Below are 22,145 nucleotides of genomic sequence, written 5' to 3'. Positions count from 1 at the left end.
GTGACACTCAACACAAGGTACAGGTACCTACAGGTGGAATGTCAATCTGGGGAGGTGTACTTGGGTACATCATGTCCTTGGATGGCTCGCACACTTGAGGGGTCTTTGGATAAATTGTGAAGAGAATGTGTGTATGTGTAAATAGGCACTACTTAAGAGAGTGTGTGTGTAGATAGACACCAATGAAGAGAGATATGTCTGTTTAGAGGCCATACCTCTGCCTAGATGCCCTCTGAGTGAAGGCCTGTATGCCCATGTTTTGCTCTATGTTTTTAAAAAATAACCTCACCTAACATGTCCCCTGATGTCCCATGACACCCATACATCGTTCTACGGAGCATACTCGGGCTTCGTGATCTGTAAAGAGAGCATCTCTGGACCCAACTCTTCTGGACTCCAACATTCATTTCGGACCTTGTGTTTGTTCTGTAGAAAATCTGACCTCTTCTTAAACTTAGAATCCGAAGCTAAAGTGATGCAGTTAAGACTTAAAAATAAGGCAGTGAAACTTAATCTGAGCCTGATCCAGAATCTGGTCCATGACGAGGTATCAGAAAATCCACGTCACAAGAATGTAAAGTATGCAGAAGGTGTGGCTTCAAACTGCTTACAAATGATTTGAAATGACGCTTCACTTACCCACACACCTGCTGGAACTCAAACAGGTAACACGATTTGATTTTTTAAAAAATGTTTTTGTTGTTTAAAAATAAATGTGGCTTTATTTTGTATCGCAGAACAAACATGATTTGAGCAATATTTGGTAAGAATTTGTGCTCTTATCATACTGCAGTTTATTATCTTATTAATCTTGCTTGCTGCTGCTGAAATGTCAAATATAGCATTTTCAAGGCTTTCATCTTTTCACTTAACTGAACTGTGACTGTTAATAATAACAAGCGTTTAAAAAAAACTGATCTGCTTCGTGATTTGTGTTTTGTGATTAGGAATCAGCAAACAGCCAAACAGATCTGACTGGAAATTAGGTCCTGAGTGCTGGAGCAGGTCAGTGACCTACAACGTTCAATTCGGTAAATATGAGAGATCTTAAAGGATACCACTATCCAGGGCTGTCAACAGACTTGCTGGGGCCCGGGGACAAGAGACCATCATAGGGCCCCCCCATTGGCTTGTCACGAAAACATACGCAGTACTTTTAACGCTTTGCAAGCAATGACAGTGTCAATTTTCTAATTATTTAATTGGAGATGGACAGTTAACAGACAGTAATGTGATGTGACACAATATAAACAAACCATTTCCATCTATTGTCCCATGTAGGTTACAATACAACTGAGAGTGCTATGCCTGCCTGCTAAGCAACAAAACAGTATAACTAAACATCCTATGCCTGCCCCCTCCACATCCCTGGGGTTATCAAGCCCTCAAACAGTGATGCGCCTAGATTTTTTGACAGCAAAGTTTTTGAGCAAGCTCATGCTCAATGGAGAGCATGGCTAGGTTGTTAAGCCTGCCCTGTGACATGGTGGAGCATAGGTAGTTTTTTATTATTTTCATTTTGCTGAAAGCTCGCTCTCCTCCAGCTACAGTCACTGGCAAAGACAAGAAAATGCATAGCATTGTGCAGAGATCAACATAAATACTTTGTAGACCCATGCCATAGATGGCATTAAGTGGGTCTAGTGGTCCCAGGTCCTCCTCAAATGTTGCAGCATATATTTTTTTCAGGTGACAAACCTGGTCTTCAAGTGACTCTGAAAAGTCAGAAAAAGTATTTTTCTGACAGTTTTGTGCATGCTGATTTGATGCTTTCAGTGTTAAAAGATAGGCCTTCATTACTACTAATACAACAACAACATCAACAACCGCATTCATGATGAATGCAGACTCCGACTGATACACGCTCCCTGCTGATCTGCGGCTGTTGCGCTGGGTGGGACCCGGGACACGCCCCCTCCTCAGCTCTGACTGTGGGCTGCCTGACAGCTCCCTGTCTCTCCCTGACAGGCTCCTCTGCTGTTCCACTGCTGCTCGTTTGTGCTGTTTCAGTGATGGATTCGTATTAGCGTTTGCTATAATACACAGTGGGTTGTAAACACAAGATAAATCCAGCCGCCGGACCCGAGTCTGTTCACCCTCGCGCACCTGCTCCCCACAGACTAACATTACCTCCCTGATCTCCCATCACCTTCTCTCTCCTCCGCTCAACGCGGGCAGCACGTCTTGTCATACCGCAGCTCATTAGGCTACAAGCGGCCGGTGACAGATTCGAATCGGGCTTTGGTCACGGTGATCTCGCAAATTTACGTAAATTTAATGACAGATTTACATAAAATTTCCCGCTTCAGGGCACGTATGTAGCGTAGCCTTAAGTGCGCCAGAGCGGGGTCAAACCATTCTCTGCTAAGACGGGGGTAGGGGTGTTGTGCAAAAAAAGGAAAATATATATATTTGAAATATTTAATATGTTAAAGTTTTTAGTTATATGTTGCTAAGAAAATAATATTTAATTCATCAGGCAATGATTTAATTAAGAAGAAATATGTAAATGTAAAATAAAATAAATTAAGGGTCATTCAGGGCCCCCTATGGTCCTGAGGCCCGGGACAACATACCCGGTTGCCCCCCCCGTCGACGGGCTTTCCACTATCATATGAACAGTTATGAACAGGTTTATACATTGTTACTAACTAATAATTTAGTAATGCTTTATGCTGTATGTCTATTTTAGTTATAAACCATTAATGGGAGCAAACTTTTTGGAATCCAGGTCATGAAAAACCTCAATGGTGAGTCACTACAACTCAAACCATTAATAATGTTCAGGGGTTTTTCACTTTCTATTTCACTTTCACTTTCAATTCTGCAATGATACGCTAGTAAATCATTGATCAGGGGGAACAAACCATTAATTCTGCAGTTAGAAATATTAATACAATTATTACAAAGGGCCTCAGAAGCAGATAGCAAAAGGTGAGTTGTCTGCAATTATTAATGTTAATAAATTGTTAATATCTGGTTCTTTGAGTCTGAAGTTGTTAATGTGAAGTTGTTTATTAATTTGCTTTTTTCCAGATGCCCTACAGCTGTTTCCCCAAAAAATATAGGTCAAAAGTGCAATGGAGCAGGAATTAGAGAGAATTAAAGAGCTAAAGATACAAAGCCACCGTCAAAGAGGTTTTCAGACCTACCAGCCCAAAAACTGTTAATCTCTCATCTGAACGTGTTGATAAATGACTTGTTAACCATTAATGAAGACAAAAGTTTCAACTTTAAAGAAGAGAAAGAGTCTACAGCCATGCTCTGTGAGGCTGTAGTTACAAAAAATGGTGCTTTGAGCTAAATGCTAATGTCAGCACGCTAACATGCTCACAATGAAAAAGCTAACATGCTCATATTTAGCAGGTTTACTGTTTAGCCCTAAACAAGTAGCATAGGGGAAGGTGATGGAAATATCATCAACTGTGCAGGTATTTGGTCATAAACCAAAATATTGGGAAAATTGAAATTTACTTTATGGTGGTCCTCCAGAAAGTGACAGCGGATCACCAGAGCTATTGGAGTTCATCCTCTGTGGACCATGAATGTTTGCAAAAAATTTCATGGCAATCCAAACAACACTTGTGGAGATATTTCCATCTGGATCAAAGTAGTGGATGACCAGCTGACTGCGATTACCATCCATAGAGCTATGCTGCAAATGATAAAAAAAATAATAAAAAATAAAAATAGAATCCGTATATTATTGTATATTCTATTAACATGTGCTTTGTTGTTATCACCTCTTCAGGTATTTGAATACTGCTGGACTACATTTTTGAAACAGATCCAAAGAGAAAAAATACCAAAACTTTCACCTTCGTCTTGAAGTCTGAGCTTACCATCATGGCACATAGCTCAACAGAATCTGTGGTCCGTGACAGCACAGAAGAAACCTTCGTGTTCCGTGGAGAGGAGTTGACAGCAGAGGAATTCACACAAATGCAGGACCACCTTTTTGAAAATGTTTCAGAGTATGTAAAACAAAACCGGATGTCCACCAACACTCAGCTGTTCTCTTTTTTGACGGTGCTGAACGCGTACGTTCCCAGGTCCTACCTCCTGATGCCAGAGTGTCTGCAGATTCTTGGACCACCTGATCCCATCCACGGAGGCCCCCCCTTTGAAGCAAGAATGGAGCCTTTTACCGATTTTATCAATGCATCCGGTTCAAACCCTGAACGTGTATGCATGATTCATCCAGTGGTTGCACAGGGGGCTGTGAAACTACTAGCTGACTCAGGGATTTCCAGGAGTGCTACCGTGAAGACATTAATGTTCCCACTTTGTGGATATGAGCCACAACCACATATAATCCAGTTCATCAAGGATTTGTTGACAAAGAGAGAATTGGGAGACAGAGGTAAACAGAAGTTCTCACAGTTGATTGAAGATATAAAGAAGTATGAAAATTTTTATAATGCTGTCTCTGTCTTGAAAACTGCATCAAAAAAATTCGGAAAGAACGCCATGTACCCCCAAACCCTTTCACGTCTCTATTACATTGAAAGATGTAATGGAGAGAAATGGAGAGAAATCACTAACTCCCAAAAAGCTGAAAAATGGGCAAAGGAAGCCATTAAACGAGCTCCAGGCAACTCTTTTGTGGCTGACACTCTTGGCCAGGTCTATAAGAGCCGTTTGAGGAAGGCCAAGGGACTGGAGGATATCTTACAGATGACAGATGAGGCCTTCCAAGCATTTAAAGACGTGGAGAGGAAAGCTGACAGAGAAGAGGGCCCAGAAATGGATAACACAGCAGGTGTTGTAAGCACTTCAAATAGCTTCAACAACCGAGGCCTCTTTGGCTATGTTCAAGTGGCAAAGATCGCCTTTGAGAAGCGCAGCGCAACATTCATCCCATCAGACTTGGTAATGGGAGTTGAAGCCAAGTTCGACTTTTTTGAATGGTATCTAACTTACTCCATGCCTGACATGTCATCCTTAGAGCCAAAATACTTCTGGGAGGACGTGGTACTTTGTTACAGAGACTACACAACAAAAACAGCATCTGAATCCACCAGCTTTCCAGGCCTTCTAGATCATCTGAATCGCGGCCTTTTCATGTCAAAGGGAAGGCGTGCTGGATTTGAGGAGACCGAAGAAACAGTGTCTGATCTAGAGACAGTCCGAGATTTTTTGAAAACTACCTACGAGGCGAATGTTGATGATGTCAAGGCAGCTGAGAGATACATCCTCTCCAACATTATCTTGAGCAACAAGATACAAAACTCTCCTCAGCTCACAGTGGTGACAGAACTCCAAACAATAATAGTCAGATACGTGGGCGCAGAAGTGGGGCGTAGAAGCCCTGAGTTTTACCTTTTGGTTCTGCTGTTGTTTTGGCCCGAGGAACAGCCGCTGGTGGCACAAGAGGAGGATGATGAGGAAGTGGAACGACAGTCCGCAAAGGATGACGGGTCAGAAGACAGAACTTCGGAGGATGAGGAACAAGAAACAAGAGGAGAGACTGTGCAACCATCTCCCAAGCTCTTGTTTGACCTCGACCTGCAACAGCAAGTCACATTCATGAAGGAAGCATTTGAAAGAGCTAAGTACGGCAAGTACCTTCGAGGCCGGTACCTTTTGCCTCTGTTTTTCCTGGGAAAGGGCTCCGGACTGAGCAAATGGATTCACAAATCAAGGTTGGATGCAATTCTGGAGCAAACGATGCATGCTGAGCGAGCTGTTGAAAAGCATGACAGAATGAAGAAAGAGAGGCAGATCAGTGAAATGTGGGTCAGTGGGGAAGTGTGGCAAATCCCAGAAATCCAAGATATCCTTCTCCCGGTCCAGGTAGAGTTAGGACACCCTCCCATGCCACAGGAGCATGAAGAACAGGAAGTGTTTGTTTGTGCTGGAGGGAGGAAAATCGTGGCTACGGTAGAGGCTAAACCTGAGGGAGTGCTGAGCCCAATGCTTTTCTATCTTGGCTTCACCATTAAAGGTCCCGTCGTCTTCAAAGTGGGATTTCCTCAAGAGTCTGGTCAGTGATTAACAATGAACATTGTAGTACTGTAGATGCACGGATCAATAGCTTGACAAAGTTAATAGATATTTTGACTCTACATAACCAGTGGTAGAGCTAGATATAAAGTCAGGCTTCATCCTCTTGGCACCATCAATGTCAAGGCAACCCAGTCTGGACCAGATGCTGCACTGTGCTAGTGTACTAGTTTTTACCCTGTATAAGTCTGATATGAAGTACAGTAAATTCTAAATGATCAGGGTCACCTGTGTCAGAAAAGTCAACTGTATGGTATGTATGTATTCATTTAACCATTCTGTATTTGCATATGAACATAAATAGGAGGTAAGAGTCTTGCAATTGGATCGTATTAGATGGGTTTTTGGGTATTTTGTTGGTTTTAATGGTTTATTGGTTGTCTTCCTGTTATTTGAGTGTATTGCTTTATGTACATCATTATCCTAACACTAATCAATGAATCAATCAAGTATGTTGTGAAAATGGCATTGAAAATGATGTATGCAAATAATTTAGTCATTAATAAAATGCAACTTGCAATGTGACCATTTGTTTTCTGTGTAAGTTTTTGAGGAGGTTAACTTCAGCTGAAGTGCACTAAAATGTTGTTGGATGGTGATGTTTGCTGCCTTCACATGCTGTTGGAAATATTAAACTTAAAGTTAAGGGTACATACCGTATTACTTGAGTTGGCATGTATGGGAAATTGCTATAACATTTGTTTCCAGATGTTCTGCAATTTCAATATATGTCAGATTTACAGACTGTTTTTGTTTAATGTGTCTATTTATATTGAATCAGCATTCATTTGTCTTAATTGTGTTAACTTTTTAATTTAATAAACACATTTTTGGTCTTTCAATCAGTTTCTCTGAGCGTAGATTTGTGCCTGCTGTTTGCCTTTGCCAATGCAGTTTTCTTGTCTTAGGAATATTATTATGATGCAACTGAGTAAAGTTTAAAAAACAAATAAACAAACAAACAAAAAAACATGCAATAATATCAGGCTCATCTTGCAAGGCATTGTGTGATTGTGTGATCAGAGAACACTACTGCTGTCCACCTCCTCCGCTCATCAGGTACAATAAACATATAAACATAAACTAATAGCTAAACATAATATTTCCAAACAAGCCTCAAGTTGCATGCATGTTAATGCTTTTGTTTGTTTGTTTTAGTTTTATGCATGCTTTCAGATTTTAAGCATATAACCCTAAGGTCTATCCCTATACACACATATTTCAGAAAATGTTACATATATTTTGCTATTATTTTCTCTTAATAGATTTTTTTCTAGAGGACTGCAGGACTTTATTAATGTATTGATTTTGTATTGCTGCATTGGTACTTACATGATTATGGTGGCCATAACTGCAAAACACAAAACTGGACAAAACACAATAGAAAACAGAACATATCAAAAACACAACTAACCTGGGAACAACGGAAACACAACATGAAAAAAAAGACATCAATAAGATAAGAACTTTCCTCTTATTTCACCCATCTAAATAATTCTTCCGCCGCTGTTGAAGAATGACTACAATTATTTTTAAATGTTTTGCAACACTACAAAATGTGACAATAGTCGTGTAACCAGTCGACGGAACAGACAGTGTAAACAGCACCAAATTCGGAGTGAGAATTTCCGAGTACCCCTGAAGGCAGCGTTTTCCCCGCATCAACCTGTCGAGTGTCAGTACAGCCGTCCGTTTGTCTGTCGCGCAGGTGTGTGCCATTTCTTCCTTTCGTGTTAAATACCGAAAACTCCAGATGACAAAGTAAACGCCCGATGACTGGGATATTTCCCCGGACTCCTGAAACAAACTGGAGTGTTTGCGGATGCTGTGGGAACGAAAAAAAACGGGGAAAAAAGCAGAGCTAACGGTCCTAACGTTAACACGTTAGCCCCGGCACGACAGGTGCACCGCGGCTACGAGGTTTGACACGTTAGCCTCATCGTGTGTGTAAACACACAGCTTTAACAGCCCTGGAAATAAGTGTTCCAGCTTCGTACAGAGTCAGCTTATAAGTATCGACATTATAGAGGTGAGTAGCCTTAACAGCGTGTGTCCGTCTGCCGTATTTTGCTGTAGCTCATCGCTGTCAGCTGGAGCAGTGGGAGATTACGGTAGCTAACTGGGAGCCAAGTTAGCTAATTGTTGCTTGACCCCTTAATAAACTGTCTCTGCTGTCATGAGGGAGAGCGTGCTAAATAAAGGGTGATGGTTTCAACGAAGGGGGTAACGGCTTTCAGAGCAGCTTTATAGGCCTATGTTACGTCTCAGTCTGACAGGTGGAGGACTGGAAACCAGTGCTTACTAACTGGGACGCCACCTTTTTGTCTAATGTAAACAACGCGGCAGCAGGTTGGCAGGTTTCCAGGTGATCTTCAGGTCACAGCCTGTAAACAATCCGGGCTGTTTTCAGTCAGCTAAAGTGAGCTGCAGGAAAACCGACCTCGTTTGCCACAAGGCCTGAAGTTACAGCATGGTTTACTTTCGCTTTTCTCCTTCTTTGAAGTGCAACCAGGAAGAAGGAAGCGATGATTCACTCACTCAAGGGTTGAAAAATGTCAGTTTGCTTACTTTAGGCCTAATCACACTTAGATCTGCATCTACAGTTGCTTTCATTACTAACTCATTTGCAGATTATATTTCAAATTAATCAATTTTGTGTATTAAAAGTCCAATATAGTGGGAAATGCCACCTATACTTTCCCAAAGCCCAAGCAGATGTGTTCAGATTGCTTGTTTTAATGCAGCCATCAGTTTACTGTGTTGTACGACAGAGAAAAGCAAAAATCTTCAGGTTTGGGAGACCAGCGAATGTTTGCCATTTGTGCTTGTAAAATCTAAACTATTGAAAGCGATTGCCAGAATATTTTCTGTTGTCTTATTAATAAATCGACTCACGTTTCAGCTTTACTTGTATAAATGAAAAGGCCTCAGTGACTTTGATTCATGGCTGATATGTGAATTAATCCAGTAGTTGATTGACAGAAAATAGATTTATTTATACTGTCAGTTGTTGCAGCTATTTATCAAGCACAAATGCTAAACATAGGAGATTTCCACCTTCTGAAATGGGACAATTTGCAGACTTTCTCTGCTTCCTTTTACAGTAAATTGAATATATATATAATCTTTATGTTTGAGACCGTTAATCTGACAGCAAATGCAATTTAAAGACAACCAACGCATTAATTGATAAGGAAAATGATAATCAGTCATTTGTTTACTCCATAAAATATGAAAATAGTGAAAAATGCCCATCACAATGTCCCCCATCCTTAAGTGACCTAATCTCCTAATTTCTTGTTTTGTCCAATTAGAAACCAGGACAAGTGTTAAATCCTCATATTTGACAAATTGAATGTTTTACTTGATAAAATACCTAAATAATTAGCCTGCTAATTGATGAATTGACCAGTCGTTTCAACTCTGTTTTTAATAACAAGCATTTCTTGTTTCAGCAACCTTACACAAAGAGTGAAGTTCTACATCAGGAAACCTGCAGCCTCGCCTCAGACCACCACCCTCCGCCCCTCTCTGCCTGTCTCCAGTTATCACTCCCTACTCCCTTTTCTCCCCTCCACCTCTTTCCTGCCTGTTTTCACCTTTCATCATCTTGTGTCCTGTCCCCTCCACTCCCTCCTCTTCTTTTTTCAGTTTTTCGTCTCCCACCACATCCTCCTGTCTCTGGGTCCCCCCTCTGTCCTCAGGGGCTGAAAGCTGACATGGCTTCGGCCCAGTCAGAGAAGTCCAGCGTCCTGCAGGAGGAGCTCACCTGCCCAGTGTGCCTGGACTTGTACCGCGACCCCCACTTGCTTCCTTGCGGCCACAACTTCTGCAGCATGTGCCTGGACCGCCTAAAGCGGCAAGCAGAGCGAGGTCGCTTCCGCTGCCCGGAGTGCCGCGACAGCCACCGGTGTGGCATCAACTTTCAGAAGAACTTCAAACTAGCCAATATTTCTGATGACTACCGGCGCCGGTGCAGAGCTACCACTGCAGCCGCCGCAGCCTCAAAGTCCAGCCAGCTGCTGTCATCTTCTCTGGCGACGCAGCAAGTCGGCTTTGCGTTTGCTGTTCCATGTGACTACTGCCCCCCATTCGCCCCCGAGGCATCAGACACCAGCGCCGCCACGGACGGGTCTTCTGCTGCTGCTGTTTCTCAGGAAGATGCCGACAAGCAGGAAGGTGCCGCTGCGGGGTTGATTTTTGCCGTCAAAACGTGCCTGAAGTGTGAGGTGTCCATGTGCCAGGAGCATGTGAAGCCACATCTGGAATTACCAGCGTTCCGCGAGCATCCGCTGACAGAACCGATGATTGACTTCAGGAAGAGGAAGTGCCCGGATCACGATGAGATATACAGGTACGAGGCATATGTTGCTCTGCTAATTTATTTGAAGAGGTGGGTATTTCATCTTGAAGTGAATTAATTTTTTTTTTTCAACAGCACTAAGTTTTTATTTGGGTTACTGTGATCAATCATTAACCTATTTGGCCACAAATAACTGGATGGATAAAACATTAATTCTGAGTCTGTCCTGGAACATATTGGGGTTCTGTGTATGTGTATTATATTGTACATACAAGGTCATGTTCATGATTTGGGAATTATTATTGTCATTATTGATTAATCTGCCAATTATTGTCTGAAATTAACAATAATTGTGTCTAAAATTATAAGAAACTGTGAAAAAAATCTACAAATGTCCCCAGTTTACGTGTCTGTTTATCAACACATTGTCTGTTTATGATATTATTTAATGAGGCTACATGAGGACAGGAGTTACTGGAGCTTTTTGTTCCACTTCTTACTCCTTTCTAGTAATCTGTTTTTCTTTTTTGCAGAGTTTTGTTTTCAGTTGTGAGTTCAGCACCGTGTCTAAAGAAGGATCTGCTATTTCTAAGGTTTTTTATTCGGTGTGCACCTCCAGATATTACTGCATGGATGACAAGGTGTGCGTGTGCAACGCCTGCACCATAGAAGGAGGACACCTGGGACACACGATCAAGACCCTGAAAAACACAATGAAAGATCTCAAGGTAAGCTGTTCGTCATCATTATGGGTTCTACACCAATTAGAAAAATCATTATTGCCTATGTTACGTGACTGCATTTGAAGGCATTTGGATGTGTGCGACGGCCATGCATCGCTCTGTGTTTTGTAGCTTGCTCCATTCAGTTCAGCCACCTTTTGATTTGATTGTTTGGCTCACACAAAGTCTTGTGATGAGTCTGGAATCCTTATGAATGAACGCTGTCGGTTGTGTGTGTGTGTGTGTGTGTGTGTGTGTGTGTGTGTGTGTGTGTGGCTGCGCGTAAATGAATGCACGAGAGTCACATGACTTTGTGGTCTTTCTGTAGGAGAGTTGAATCCACTTCCTGTGCTTTCATTCTCCCATGTGTGGGCCTGAGAGGCTTCCAGTTCATTGCTGTGGACATTCAGTCCCGAAACCTGTTGAATTCATCGTGTTGCATGAATAGCATCAGACAGAACTGACCAATGACCAGTGTCCTTTTCAACCTCACTTATTATACAGATTAGATTTTCTGTTTCAACAATAAGGCTTCAAAAATTCTTCTTGACAGGTAGAGTATTTGTATTAATTATAACAGTATTTTAACCTTGTTGCGCCTTAGTGTTGTGTGGAGTCAGATCACTCTCAATATTAATCAACAGTTTAAGTAAGTTAATTAATTTATCAGTGTCTGTTTCATGAAAGTAACGCTCATGTTTCATCTGGGTTTTTTGTGTCTACCTCTTTGTGTCTATGAAAAGATCCGTCTCATAGTTACAAAACTCACACCTCTGTGTGGCGCTCTGTCATGGCTGCAGCTATAGTCACTTGATTTGTCATAAGAGATGAGGAAACTCATCAGAGTTGAGATCTAACAGAGTCATCCAGAGAGGAGCTGCAGTATTGGCGTTATGATCATACTGTCAGCTCTCCGCTGTTAGCTATTCAAGAAAAGGCATAAAATGTCCCAAAAAAGACAGATATTTCACTCTTGTCACGGGTGTGGAGTATTTGTCATTGGAACAGAAATAACCAACCTTGCGTTCACCCCCTCCACTGACATATTTGTGATTTGGGACCTTTAAAATCCTCATGTTCACCAGGGAACGCTGGATAAGCAGCTGTACCGGGTTGAAAGGAAGTACAGCAAGGCGGAGAGAAAACTCCAGGAGCAGAAGGAGAAGGAGAGGCAGAATAAGGTAAGATGGCACACACCTGAAATTCAACAGCGCCAACCAATTTGAATGATCGTTATGATCGATGTGAGAGCCCTGAACTGGTCAATGTTTGGCATTTTTGCTTAAGAAAACGACTTAATAATCAAAATAGCTTCCCATTAGTTTCCTGTCAATCCACTAATCATGCACCGTACATCTCCTGCGCTCTCTCTCGTTTCCTCTTCATCACTGCCCTCATCTAGAAGTTTCTGGAGGACTCTGAGCAGAGCCTGACCGGGCTGGGCGAGGAGATTCAGGCCAAAGTGCTCGGCTTCGTCGTCAGGTTGCGGGAATGCACGCGTACTCACTGTGAAACCAACGGGCCGACGATTCAGAAGAACATCTCCAGGATCTGCCAGGACCAGGCCCGTCTCCAGGAGGCCCGCTGCGGCATCGAAAGCCTCATGCAGGAAACCGACCCGTTCCGCTTCATCGAGGTGAGATGCACGTTTTCACCCATTTTTCACCCATCACACACACTTCACATTATTAGCCAACCATTTCCTGAAGTATACATATTATTATATTGGGGTAAAACCTGAAAGTCCTTTATGTGAATCAACTGAATCCAAAAGTTGGGATGCTGTGTAAATCATGAATCATTCATGTTTTATACAGTGTCCAGACTTACTTAAGTTATGTTTTTATGGAAATCTAGTTGTGTTAGTTGAATGATTTTTATGTCCAAACATCTGTTTTTGTACCTTTTTTCAGGCATACAAGACAGTAGGAAAACAGTAAGTACTGTTCTTATATTTAATTCAGGGCTGCAACTAGCAATTAATTTCATAATCAGTTAATCTGCTGATTATTTTCTTGATTGATTAATTGTTTTATATGTGTGTACGTGTGTGTGTGTGTGTGTGTGTGTATTTTAGGTGCTATAGGAAGCTACGAAAAAGCATGTTCTACCCAGAATATGTGGACATGGAGACAGACGTTGTTGGCGTGATGATGGAAGGAGAGATGAGGAATTTCCTCGAGGAGCTACCGTGTCACATCCTTCCTGCCATCAGCTCCCTGTGTAAGGACTTTTCGTTCTTTAAATCAACCTTGAATGTCACATCATCCTAAGTGCTGTCTGCTTCATTTTGCATTATACACAACATGCATACACAGTCAGTTGTCAGTTATTAGATACACCTAGCTAAGATAATGCAGTCTAATAACGCATTCCTGCAAAGAACCCTCCCTTCATGAAGGCGATAAAGGTCGGTTAAAATGCTTCCAAACTGCATTCTGTCCCCCATCAGGTCATCCGTCAGATCTTGAGGAGGAGGAGCAGGAGGACAATGAGGAAGAGGCTGCGGAGGAGGACTACAACTACGACGAAGACCTCGACGACAGCAGCGCTGAGGAAGTGAGGAGCGAGGGGGACGAGGAAGATGACGACGACGATGACGACGAGGACGAGGACGAAGGGCATGACCAGAGTGAGCTGGCCGATGATCTTTACAGCCCGGAGGAGGAGGAGGAAGAGGAGGAGGAAGAGGAGGATGAAGAGGACGAGGATGGAGAAGAGGATGACGAGGAAGACAGAGGGGTTTAACCGAGGACTTTATTTATATACATATATTTTTACATTTCTGGATTTAATCTTAATCTGCGGGTGAGTGCAGCAGATGTTCAGGTCGTAACATCTGCTTTAGTGTCGCACTCATCTTCTCTTTGAATGTCTCTTGTTCAGTTAAGGACTCAAACTGCTGCCATGTTTTGCCTCGAACCTTCCTACAATATTCTGAGATGAGACGCTGGCTGATAGCAGAGCTTTGATTCAGCTGGATTTAAATCTAACAATGCACTGAGACTCTGCCAATGTGAATCTTATGCTTAACCTGTGTTGCATACTGCTAAACTTTATTAAGGTGCTTTATAACTAGAAGACGTTTGCTGTGTACGGACACGCACACGAATGTGAATGTATAGTGACTTCAAACAGAATGTGGCAAAACCTCTGCATGTCTGTGATTGTGCCGCATTTTGCAACAGTTTGCTAAACATTTTCCGAAATGCCAGAACAGTGTTGACAGATTTGATTGAATTTGTTTTAAGGACTTTCACCTGTTCACGTGAATTTTTGATACAACAGGTGCTAAGCAGAGAGAGCTTCTGAAGCCTCTGAAAGAATTTCTCTTAAATATTCCAAGCGTAGACAAGGAAATGTTTGTAAAGCTTCCCAGTTTTCCGCCACCATAGAAAGCCTTTTGATCGGCATCCTTGCAAACAGGCCACGATTCTGACGACATGTTTGACCTGAAGGAGGACGAACACGCAAGGCCTCTAACAATCACTTGAATGAGTCCTGCGTGCACGGATTGTTCTTTTTGTTTCAGTCACGCTAGAGCTACAACATTGCAAGCCAAAGAGTAAGGATGTGCGAGTGCATGGATGCTTTGAAAAGTTTGTTTGCTGGGCATGATGTTAGAAAAAAGAAATGCTATGTGTTAATAACATGAGGCTACAGGATGACTTTGCTTTTCATAGTTGTGCTTTAAAAGTAATTGATGCATTATTTAAAAAAAATGTCAAATGTTCCTATGCACAGTTCATACATTATTCCCAAAATATCAGTTTCAGGTGATGAGGAATTTTGCACTTTACTACAAAAAATGCTAAGTTTGGCCTGAGATATTTGAATGTTAAAAGACAATTTTTATTTTGATACGAGTGATTTTATGACGTGCCAAACTAGAAATAATTAATACAGCGTAATAAAGCCTGTTGAAACGTGCACAGTTGTTTGACTGTCCTTCACAAATATGAAAGAGTACCTGATTTAACTTCAGTCAGATTTGTCTACAGCAGAGCAGAGAGAAGGGGCTGAAAACCAAGAACTAGATTTGAATGCGTTGAAACACATTGCAAGTAATGAGGCACTAATGAGAGATGCTGGGTGATGATTTTAATGATTTTAGTGTTTGTTTAATTCCTTTTAACAAACACTTCATCATATCGTATCATATGAAGGTAGCGAAACACAAGCGGCACCCCCTGGACTGCGTTCAGGGCAAAGCCTACGAGTGAGTCCAAGAAGAAGATCCTCAACATCCATCCGCTGCGGGCCGCCACCAGACTAACAGTCTGTTGACCACTTCCTCCTGATTCTAACAGGAGCTGCTTACAAAACCCAGAGTCAGGGCAGAAATCTGCATTAAATAATGGCAAGTGGAGTGGAAGAGTGCAAGGAAGGGTAAGGAGAAACCCAGACCCCAGGAACTAGGCACCTACCAGCAAGCCAGAACCCTGTGATCAACCACTCTGATAACGTACTCATCAACTCATCAACTCTCTGCTCCCACCAAAAGAGTTAAGCTTTGGAGATGATGATGGATTTATTTTGTTTCTTTAGAAAAATTCAACTGAAAGGTATCTCTGATATACAGAGATCTGATGAGCCTGTGTTTAAGCATAAAAGCACATTTATGCCTTATACTGTACCTCAAATTCCTCCATCCAGTCTGTTGCAGAACTGGGTCTCGAAGAAGGGGTATGATTTTCTGATTTAACAGGTGACACGTTATTAGGTCAACAGCAGCCTTATTTAACATGGTTATTTTCCGTTGTCATTCACGTTCACTGCATTTTAACACAGAAAAATACAAAACACACAAATAATAGGCAACGTTCCGGAACGTTTGTTCTGGCGGTTTCAACCCACGGACAGAAAAGAGGACGGACTTATTTCCTGTGAGTAGTTCCGGTGTCACTCTGCGGTGCTCAATGCATGTGTTCTTAATGTTTGTTATTCTCGTTACATGTAGCTGACCCGCCGAATCACACCTTAACGCCGAGTGTGTGTTTTCTGTTGACCACAGAAAAAAAAGAGCCTGAGCCATGAATCCTGTCTTTCGAAAGGTATCTTTGGTTTTCTCTCCGCTAAATGTTAACTTTCCTTACAGAGGTCACACAGCAGTGGTTACATGAACGCCACCGACTGTTTGTAGCGCTGCTACGATAACTTACCTTTAGCCAAAGTTACTTTAAATGAGTGTTGAGCCTTTATTGGACGTTGTTAACCGCTTTGTTCGTGTACGTTTGGCGATAAAATTCATTGCTCACCGCAGGAAAGCAGTTAGCTAGTCATCACACTGGAAGGGCTGCAACTAACGATTATTTTTATTTTCGAATAATCAGTCGATTGTTCTGTCTTTAAAGAGTCAGAAAGAAGTGAAGAATATCATGTTAATACTCCGTTTATTGTCACTGACAAGTGAAGAAACCAGAAAATGCCGGTATCAGTAAAAGCTGGAATCAGAGGAGGTTGATTTATCGTTCTTAGAAAATTGCTTAAACTGAGTAATGAAATGTCAAAGTAGTCGGCGTTTAATTTAATGTTTGACAGCTTATTGATTGCAACTCTGCTGGAGAGCTGGAACCAGCAAAATGAGAAAATTATTTATCAATCAAGAAAGGATCAGTCTCAAAAATAGTTGAACTTACTTTTGTGGTTCATATTAATTAGCTGGCCACTCACTTCAGCGCTGTTTGCTCCCAATATTTGTTTTAGAAACCCCACATGTGAGGAATTGACTCCAGAATGGAGAATTATTAAACACAAACTAGTTAATCTGAAGCGTAGAACAGACAAACAAGACATGTGAGGATGAAGTTTTTCACTATTTACTGACATTTTATAGACCAAGCAACTACTCGATTAATGGAGACAGAGAAGTTTTGTTTGAGATTTTAATGATATACAAAGAAAATAAAATTTCACTTCAGGTTTTTGCGTCCAGAGTAGCTTCACTGTATTCCAGTAGTGTCTGTTAGCGTGTCTGAGTATAGAGTGACGGATGCTTTAAGGTGGAGGCTGACGTTGTTGTTCTCTGTCCAGTTGCAGGCGGCGGTCACACAGCAGGCATTAGTGTTAAATCAAGCCCTGACATTATGCCGGTAAGTCCTTGTATTGCTTTTTTTAATTCTATACCTCATGTTGGCATGACGGAACACTATATTATAAAGGTGTGTTCATTGTACTCCTTCAAGACAACAACCATGAAGCTCTCAGGTTAAAAAGCTCACTTCTCTTAACTAGCATGTGAAAGTTTATTGTGATTTGGGTGTTATTTTGATAGTTTTGGCCATTTTTTTTTTCCTGCTTGTGATTTCATTTTAATGCATCAAAGTAACTGCTGAGATTGGAAACGTTGCTACAACGGAGTCCGACAGGGCAAGAAATGTGCTGATCCACATGACTTAAACCTTTTTATATGGCAGTAAAACAGAACCTGAGAGCACCTGAAAACTAATGATACCTCACTGCACAAATAAAAAACTGTTCACACATCTACAGTAAGTACAGTAGGATTAGTATAGTTTGTGTAAAATATGTTCTACTTAAACATTTTCCTGCCTTTTTTTTTTTTTTTGCAGAAATCATTTCCAGATTTCAGCAGTTCACAGACTGAGCTTAACGTTATATGAGAGATGGAAAAACACTATTAAAGTAGGAGCCAAGTTGTACTAAACTGGAACTAATTGTCTCTTTCTAACAATGATGCTGTTGTATTTACAGGGCCACTGCATCCATCCAGCATCCTGTTTGGGGTACGTAGTTAAAGTCTGTGAACGTATAAAAAAAATGCATGTAAAATACTGTATTTGTGTGTTCCTGCTGTCAGATAAACTTTAAATTCGAGATGTGTGGCACATGTATTTAACTGGACAATTTTCCTCTTCGTACACAGCTTCTGTAAATGAAAGACAGTACAGAAGCATGCCAACCCACGGGATTGGGAGGTGGAAATATCTTTTACCTAAAGAAGCGGTAAGACTCTAAAACCAGATCACATATTTCACATGCAAATCCAGCTTCTTAATGAGTTGCAGTTGTGTGGCTGAGATGAGGAATTATCACTTTAGAGGACTCGGTTACCAGATGGCCCTACTTCCTGCTGTAACTTCTAATAACTGATTGCCTGTTTGTGAAGTCTACAACTGCAAAGTCAGTGTTCAAGCTGCAAGGTGTAATTTATCCTGAAAAATGAGAAGAAATTTCCAGAAAGTTATTGATTAAAACAGCAAAAAGCAAGTACCCACTCAAACGTCCTACTTTTTAGAATGGAGACTGCAGAACTATGAGCCACTGCACACTGCACTTTTACACCTTTACCTCCACCTCCTGTGTACTTAACATTTAAACACACACACACACTTAAGTAAATTATATACATTTTAGTATATTTCAGCTGCTGTCGGTACGTTTCACTGGTATATTTTTATTGCATTTAAGAATATTTTTATTGCATGTTGGTTTATTTTATTGTAGTATCTTAATTTTATTTATCTTTATCTTATTATTTTGTTTCTAACATGGGGGTTGCAATGCAAATTTCATTGACATGTCATGCTCAATGACAATAAAAAAAATCTTGAATCTTGCAGTATTTCTGGTTAAGTATAAAGTGCAAACAAGCCTAATGGGACATAAAAGGTTGTGTTTGTGGTTATTTTAGAAATGTTGATTCATGAGATTGTCTCATTTTGTTTCTAGCTGATGGTGATGTGACCTCATACCAAAAATCCACACACACTAGATTTAGACTTGAAATTTTGAATTTGAACAGGTCAAGTATTTATATTTATTCCCATTTAGAAATAAGAAGTCTCTCGAACAAAAGATGTTACATTTCTGGTCTTATAAATGACTGTTGTCAAGCGACTCGTTTTTTTTTTTTTCTTCTTCTTTAATAGCCAAAGAGAAGGAGAGACAGACACCAGATGAAACCGATCATCCCAGCGAGCAACACGGCGTACGGGACTCTGAATGTGAAGGCGTCGGGTTATGACATGACAGTGGTGGAGCACTACACCCAGCACATCCACAACCTCTGCAACCGGCTGGGCATCAACGTGCAAGAAAGGTGAGCGTGTTTAGAAAGACTGGACCGTAAGACATGAAATAACTGGGACTGTAGCTCAGTCATTAAATCGGTTACTTTACATGGAAGAAACCAGGCGGACAAGAAAGAAGGTTTTTTTTTTTTTATTATGAAAAGTTCAAAATTTAGCTTCTTTTCATCTGAGATCTGGTATTTTATCCCTGTTTTCCACTTGCAGCTATGCTCTGCCAACCAAGGCCACAGAGGTCATGCTAATGCAAGAGAAAGGCACCAAGATGTATGTTGATTCCATCCTCAAGACTCATGAGCGGGTCATCCAGGTAACGCTCACCTGCTTTCAGTCTCCTTCTCGCCGGCCGAGTCTCCTGAGGACATTTGCAGACCTGACTACTGAGCCTTGTTATTTATCTGTTTGTCTAGCTGAGCAACCTGAGCACCGCGTTGTGTCCCGTTTTCATGGAAGTTCTTCTAAGCAATCAACCAGAGGGAGTTCAGCTGTCTCTGAGCGAGGTGAGTCAGCATGATTGCAGCTCTGCGGCATTATAAAGAAGCACAGTCTGTGTTGTTTTGACCAGGAAAAGAATGTGGAAAATCAGACATCTGAATAACCTGGAGTTCTTAAAGGATAACTTTCGTTTTTTACAACCTGGACCTTATTTGTAGCATTAAATACAACCATTTACTCACCCAGACAACTTTGGTGTCATTTGGAGTGGTTTTGAAGAAATTAGCCCCAGAGGAGCGGCGCGTATATCCGTATAATGCGAGTACTCGGGGTATCCTTGCGCAGCCTCTATATAACGCATAATCTGCGGCGAAACTCGTTCATATTCTAATATTTTGTTATGATATGCTGGTGCTATTCCCCTCTGAGCCCGTGGTGGCATGTTATCAACACCTGGCGTCTCCAGACAACTACCTCTGACGTGGATGATGTCATTACCGAACGCTGCGCGCTGCGAGCAGCCAGCCACAACACGGCTGACTCTGCCGAACCATAGCTGTGCCAAACTACAGCTAAACAAGCTGACCGCCGGCTCAGAGGGGAATAGCACCAGCATAACAAAATATTGGAATATGAACGAGTTTCGCCGCAGATTATGCGTTATATAGAGGCTGCGCATGGATGCCCCGAGTACTCGCATTATACGGATATACGCGCCGCTCCTCTGGGGCTAATTTCTTCAAAATGACTCCAAATGCCACCAAAGTTGTCTGGGTGAGTAAATGGTCGTATTTAATGCTACAAATAAGGTCCAGGTTGTAAAAAACGAAAGTTATCCTTTGAAGACTGCAACACAGAATGGGCTTCAGAGTCCAGAATCGTCTTCGTGATTGTTTTATTTCAGCGGTGTTTTAACACATAAGTAATGATCTCTCCTCCTCTCCCCGGTTTCCTCTCAGCACACTGAAGCCGATTACCACGCTCGGTTCAAGGCCCGCCCAGAGGTGGAGGAGATCATGGCTCAGATTAACCAGTAGGACCACGTGGACCATAGACGTTAAACCTCGCCAGCTAGGAATACCTGTTTGATTCTGTGTATTTATTCCTTGGCATTCCTTGACTGAATGCTGTCAAAGGTGATCATTTGCATTAAAATAACTGTACACATTCATATTTGACGAGCTCTGGAAAATAAAACCCTGCTTGTTGTTTCCAACTCAAGACACTGTCATGTTTAATGCTTCAGTTCTGTTCCTTTAAAATAAATGTTGTGCACAAGAAATACACATACATGCTTATACACTCCAAAAAAAAAAAAAAAACTCTTTGAATAAACTTAAGTAAATCATGGAAAGTATTTCCACGTGATTTCATGGCTTTCTTTCAGCATTAAGCAATTCTGTTGGTCCAGCTTAATTTGCTTGTGTTGGGTCAAATTAATTAAGGTTGATTCAACTTATTGACTACGGTTGGGTCTGACTTAATAAGGTTGGTCCAACTGAGTTTACAGTAGTAAAACTACACTAACGTTGATGCAACCCAAGCTAATTAAGTTGGCCCAACAGAATTGCTTAATGCTTAAAGAAAGCTGTTTAATCACATGAAAATACTTTCCATGATCTACTTAAGTTAATTCAAAGAATAACCTATGAGTGCAAACATATTGAGTATGTTTACAGTGAACATCTACAGCCTAGCTGGTGTCAAGGGTGGAAACATAACACAAGACAAACGGGACACAAAAGGCAATGATTGTGTGCACACTGACATCTGCTTGCAAACAACACAAACATTAAAAAATAGTTTGTCTCAATGTTTTATGAGAAACCGATAAAATACAGCACACTACCGCCCTTGTTTTTTTGCCAAAAGTGCCAACAAGCTGGATCCTAGTACTGTACTTAATCAGTAAAAAAAAAAAAAAAGGCATTCTAAAAGTTTTAACTCACATTTCAGTATACACAGATTCAGTTTATATGGTCTTAGCAGTTCACAGGCACGGTCTTAGCAGTTGTAATGCTCGGAGTCTTTCACAGGGTCTTTAAGGACTGATTATACGTCAGCTCTATGAAGCAATCACTAGGTACAGGTGTTTCTTCCCCAGGTGAGAATGAGTTGGGTTACAGAGCTTTTGCGGTGGCAATGATTCTCAATGAAGTTGATGGTTTGTTTCCATCTAATTCCATAATGATCTTCTGCAGAGCTTTCAAGGTATACTTGAATTCTGAAGGGCAGCTCAGGTTCAGAGAATATACAACTGCAAGCAACATCGCCATCGCTAAAGGTACACTACCCAACTGGTCCAGCACTTCCACCCCCTCCAGAATGATTCCAACCTTCTCGGGGTCATCAGCGGGCTCTCCGCCTTCTTTTCGAATGACAAAGATTCCAAAGATCGTCCTGCCATGGCTGCTCAGCTGCTTTCAACATCAATATCCTGTGACAAAACAAATAACATGGGCAATGATGTGCAGTACATCTCATTTTTATAGCACGTCATTTTTATTTTTACAGAAGTACTGTAAAACCATCACCACTGGGACACCAACATAAATCACACAGTTAACATGTGAATTAAGTTCACACTTTATCAACAGACTCATTCTACCCTGGTATGTAAAGGTTAAA

General features: G+C 41.4%; 3 protein-coding genes across 6 annotated transcripts; all 3 read left to right on the top strand.

Annotated features, from left to right (window-relative positions):
• The first annotated feature begins 627 nt into the window (after positions 1–627).
• On the top strand, positions 628–6,848 carry LOC121627021 (sterile alpha motif domain-containing protein 9-like). Of its 4 annotated transcripts, XM_041965786.1 has the most exons (4): positions 628–665; positions 948–1,031; positions 3,752–3,974; positions 4,053–6,848. In XM_041965786.1, exons 3-4 carry the CDS (start codon positions 3,847–3,849, stop codon positions 5,992–5,994), a joined length of 2,070 nt encoding a protein of 689 aa, XP_041821720.1. In that variant the 5' UTR covers positions 628–665; positions 948–1,031; positions 3,752–3,846; the 3' UTR covers positions 5,995–6,848. The 4 variants fall into 4 exon arrangements, with proteins under 4 accessions (XP_041821720.1, XP_041821717.1, XP_041821718.1 ...); XM_041965783.1 differs by having other exon boundaries at positions 3,752–6,848; XM_041965784.1 differs by having other exon boundaries at positions 650–665; positions 948–1,005; positions 3,752–6,848.
• Positions 6,849–7,680: 832 nt separating this feature from the next.
• Positions 7,681–14,955, top strand: zgc:92594 (uncharacterized protein LOC436996 homolog). The gene is made up of 8 exons (XM_041965129.1): positions 7,681–8,035; positions 9,462–10,360; positions 10,929–11,037; positions 12,117–12,212; positions 12,434–12,667; positions 12,945–12,967; positions 13,109–13,254; positions 13,484–14,955. The coding sequence occupies exons 2-8, from the start codon at positions 9,726–9,728 to the stop codon at positions 13,777–13,779; spliced, it is 1,539 nt and encodes a 512-aa protein (XP_041821063.1). The 5' UTR covers positions 7,681–8,035; positions 9,462–9,725; the 3' UTR covers positions 13,780–14,955.
• A 975-nt stretch (positions 14,956–15,930) lies between these two features.
• On the top strand, positions 15,931–20,733 carry mrpl48 (mitochondrial ribosomal protein L48). The gene is made up of 8 exons (XM_041965405.1): positions 15,931–16,085; positions 17,065–17,123; positions 17,746–17,777; positions 17,918–17,997; positions 18,924–19,093; positions 19,290–19,392; positions 19,493–19,582; positions 20,477–20,733. Exons 1-8 carry the CDS (start codon positions 16,065–16,067, stop codon positions 20,552–20,554), a joined length of 633 nt encoding a protein of 210 aa, XP_041821339.1. The 5' UTR covers positions 15,931–16,064; the 3' UTR covers positions 20,555–20,733.
• Positions 20,734–22,145: the final 1,412 nt, after the last annotated feature.

Source organism: Chelmon rostratus, chromosome 23 (assembly GCF_017976325.1).
Source record: "Chelmon rostratus isolate fCheRos1 chromosome 23, fCheRos1.pri, whole genome shotgun sequence".
Classification (NCBI taxonomy): domain Eukaryota; kingdom Metazoa; phylum Chordata; class Actinopteri; order Chaetodontiformes; family Chaetodontidae; genus Chelmon; species Chelmon rostratus.
The sequence above is the reverse complement of the archived record's forward strand: the minus strand, read 5'-3'. Positions and strand labels throughout refer to the sequence as shown.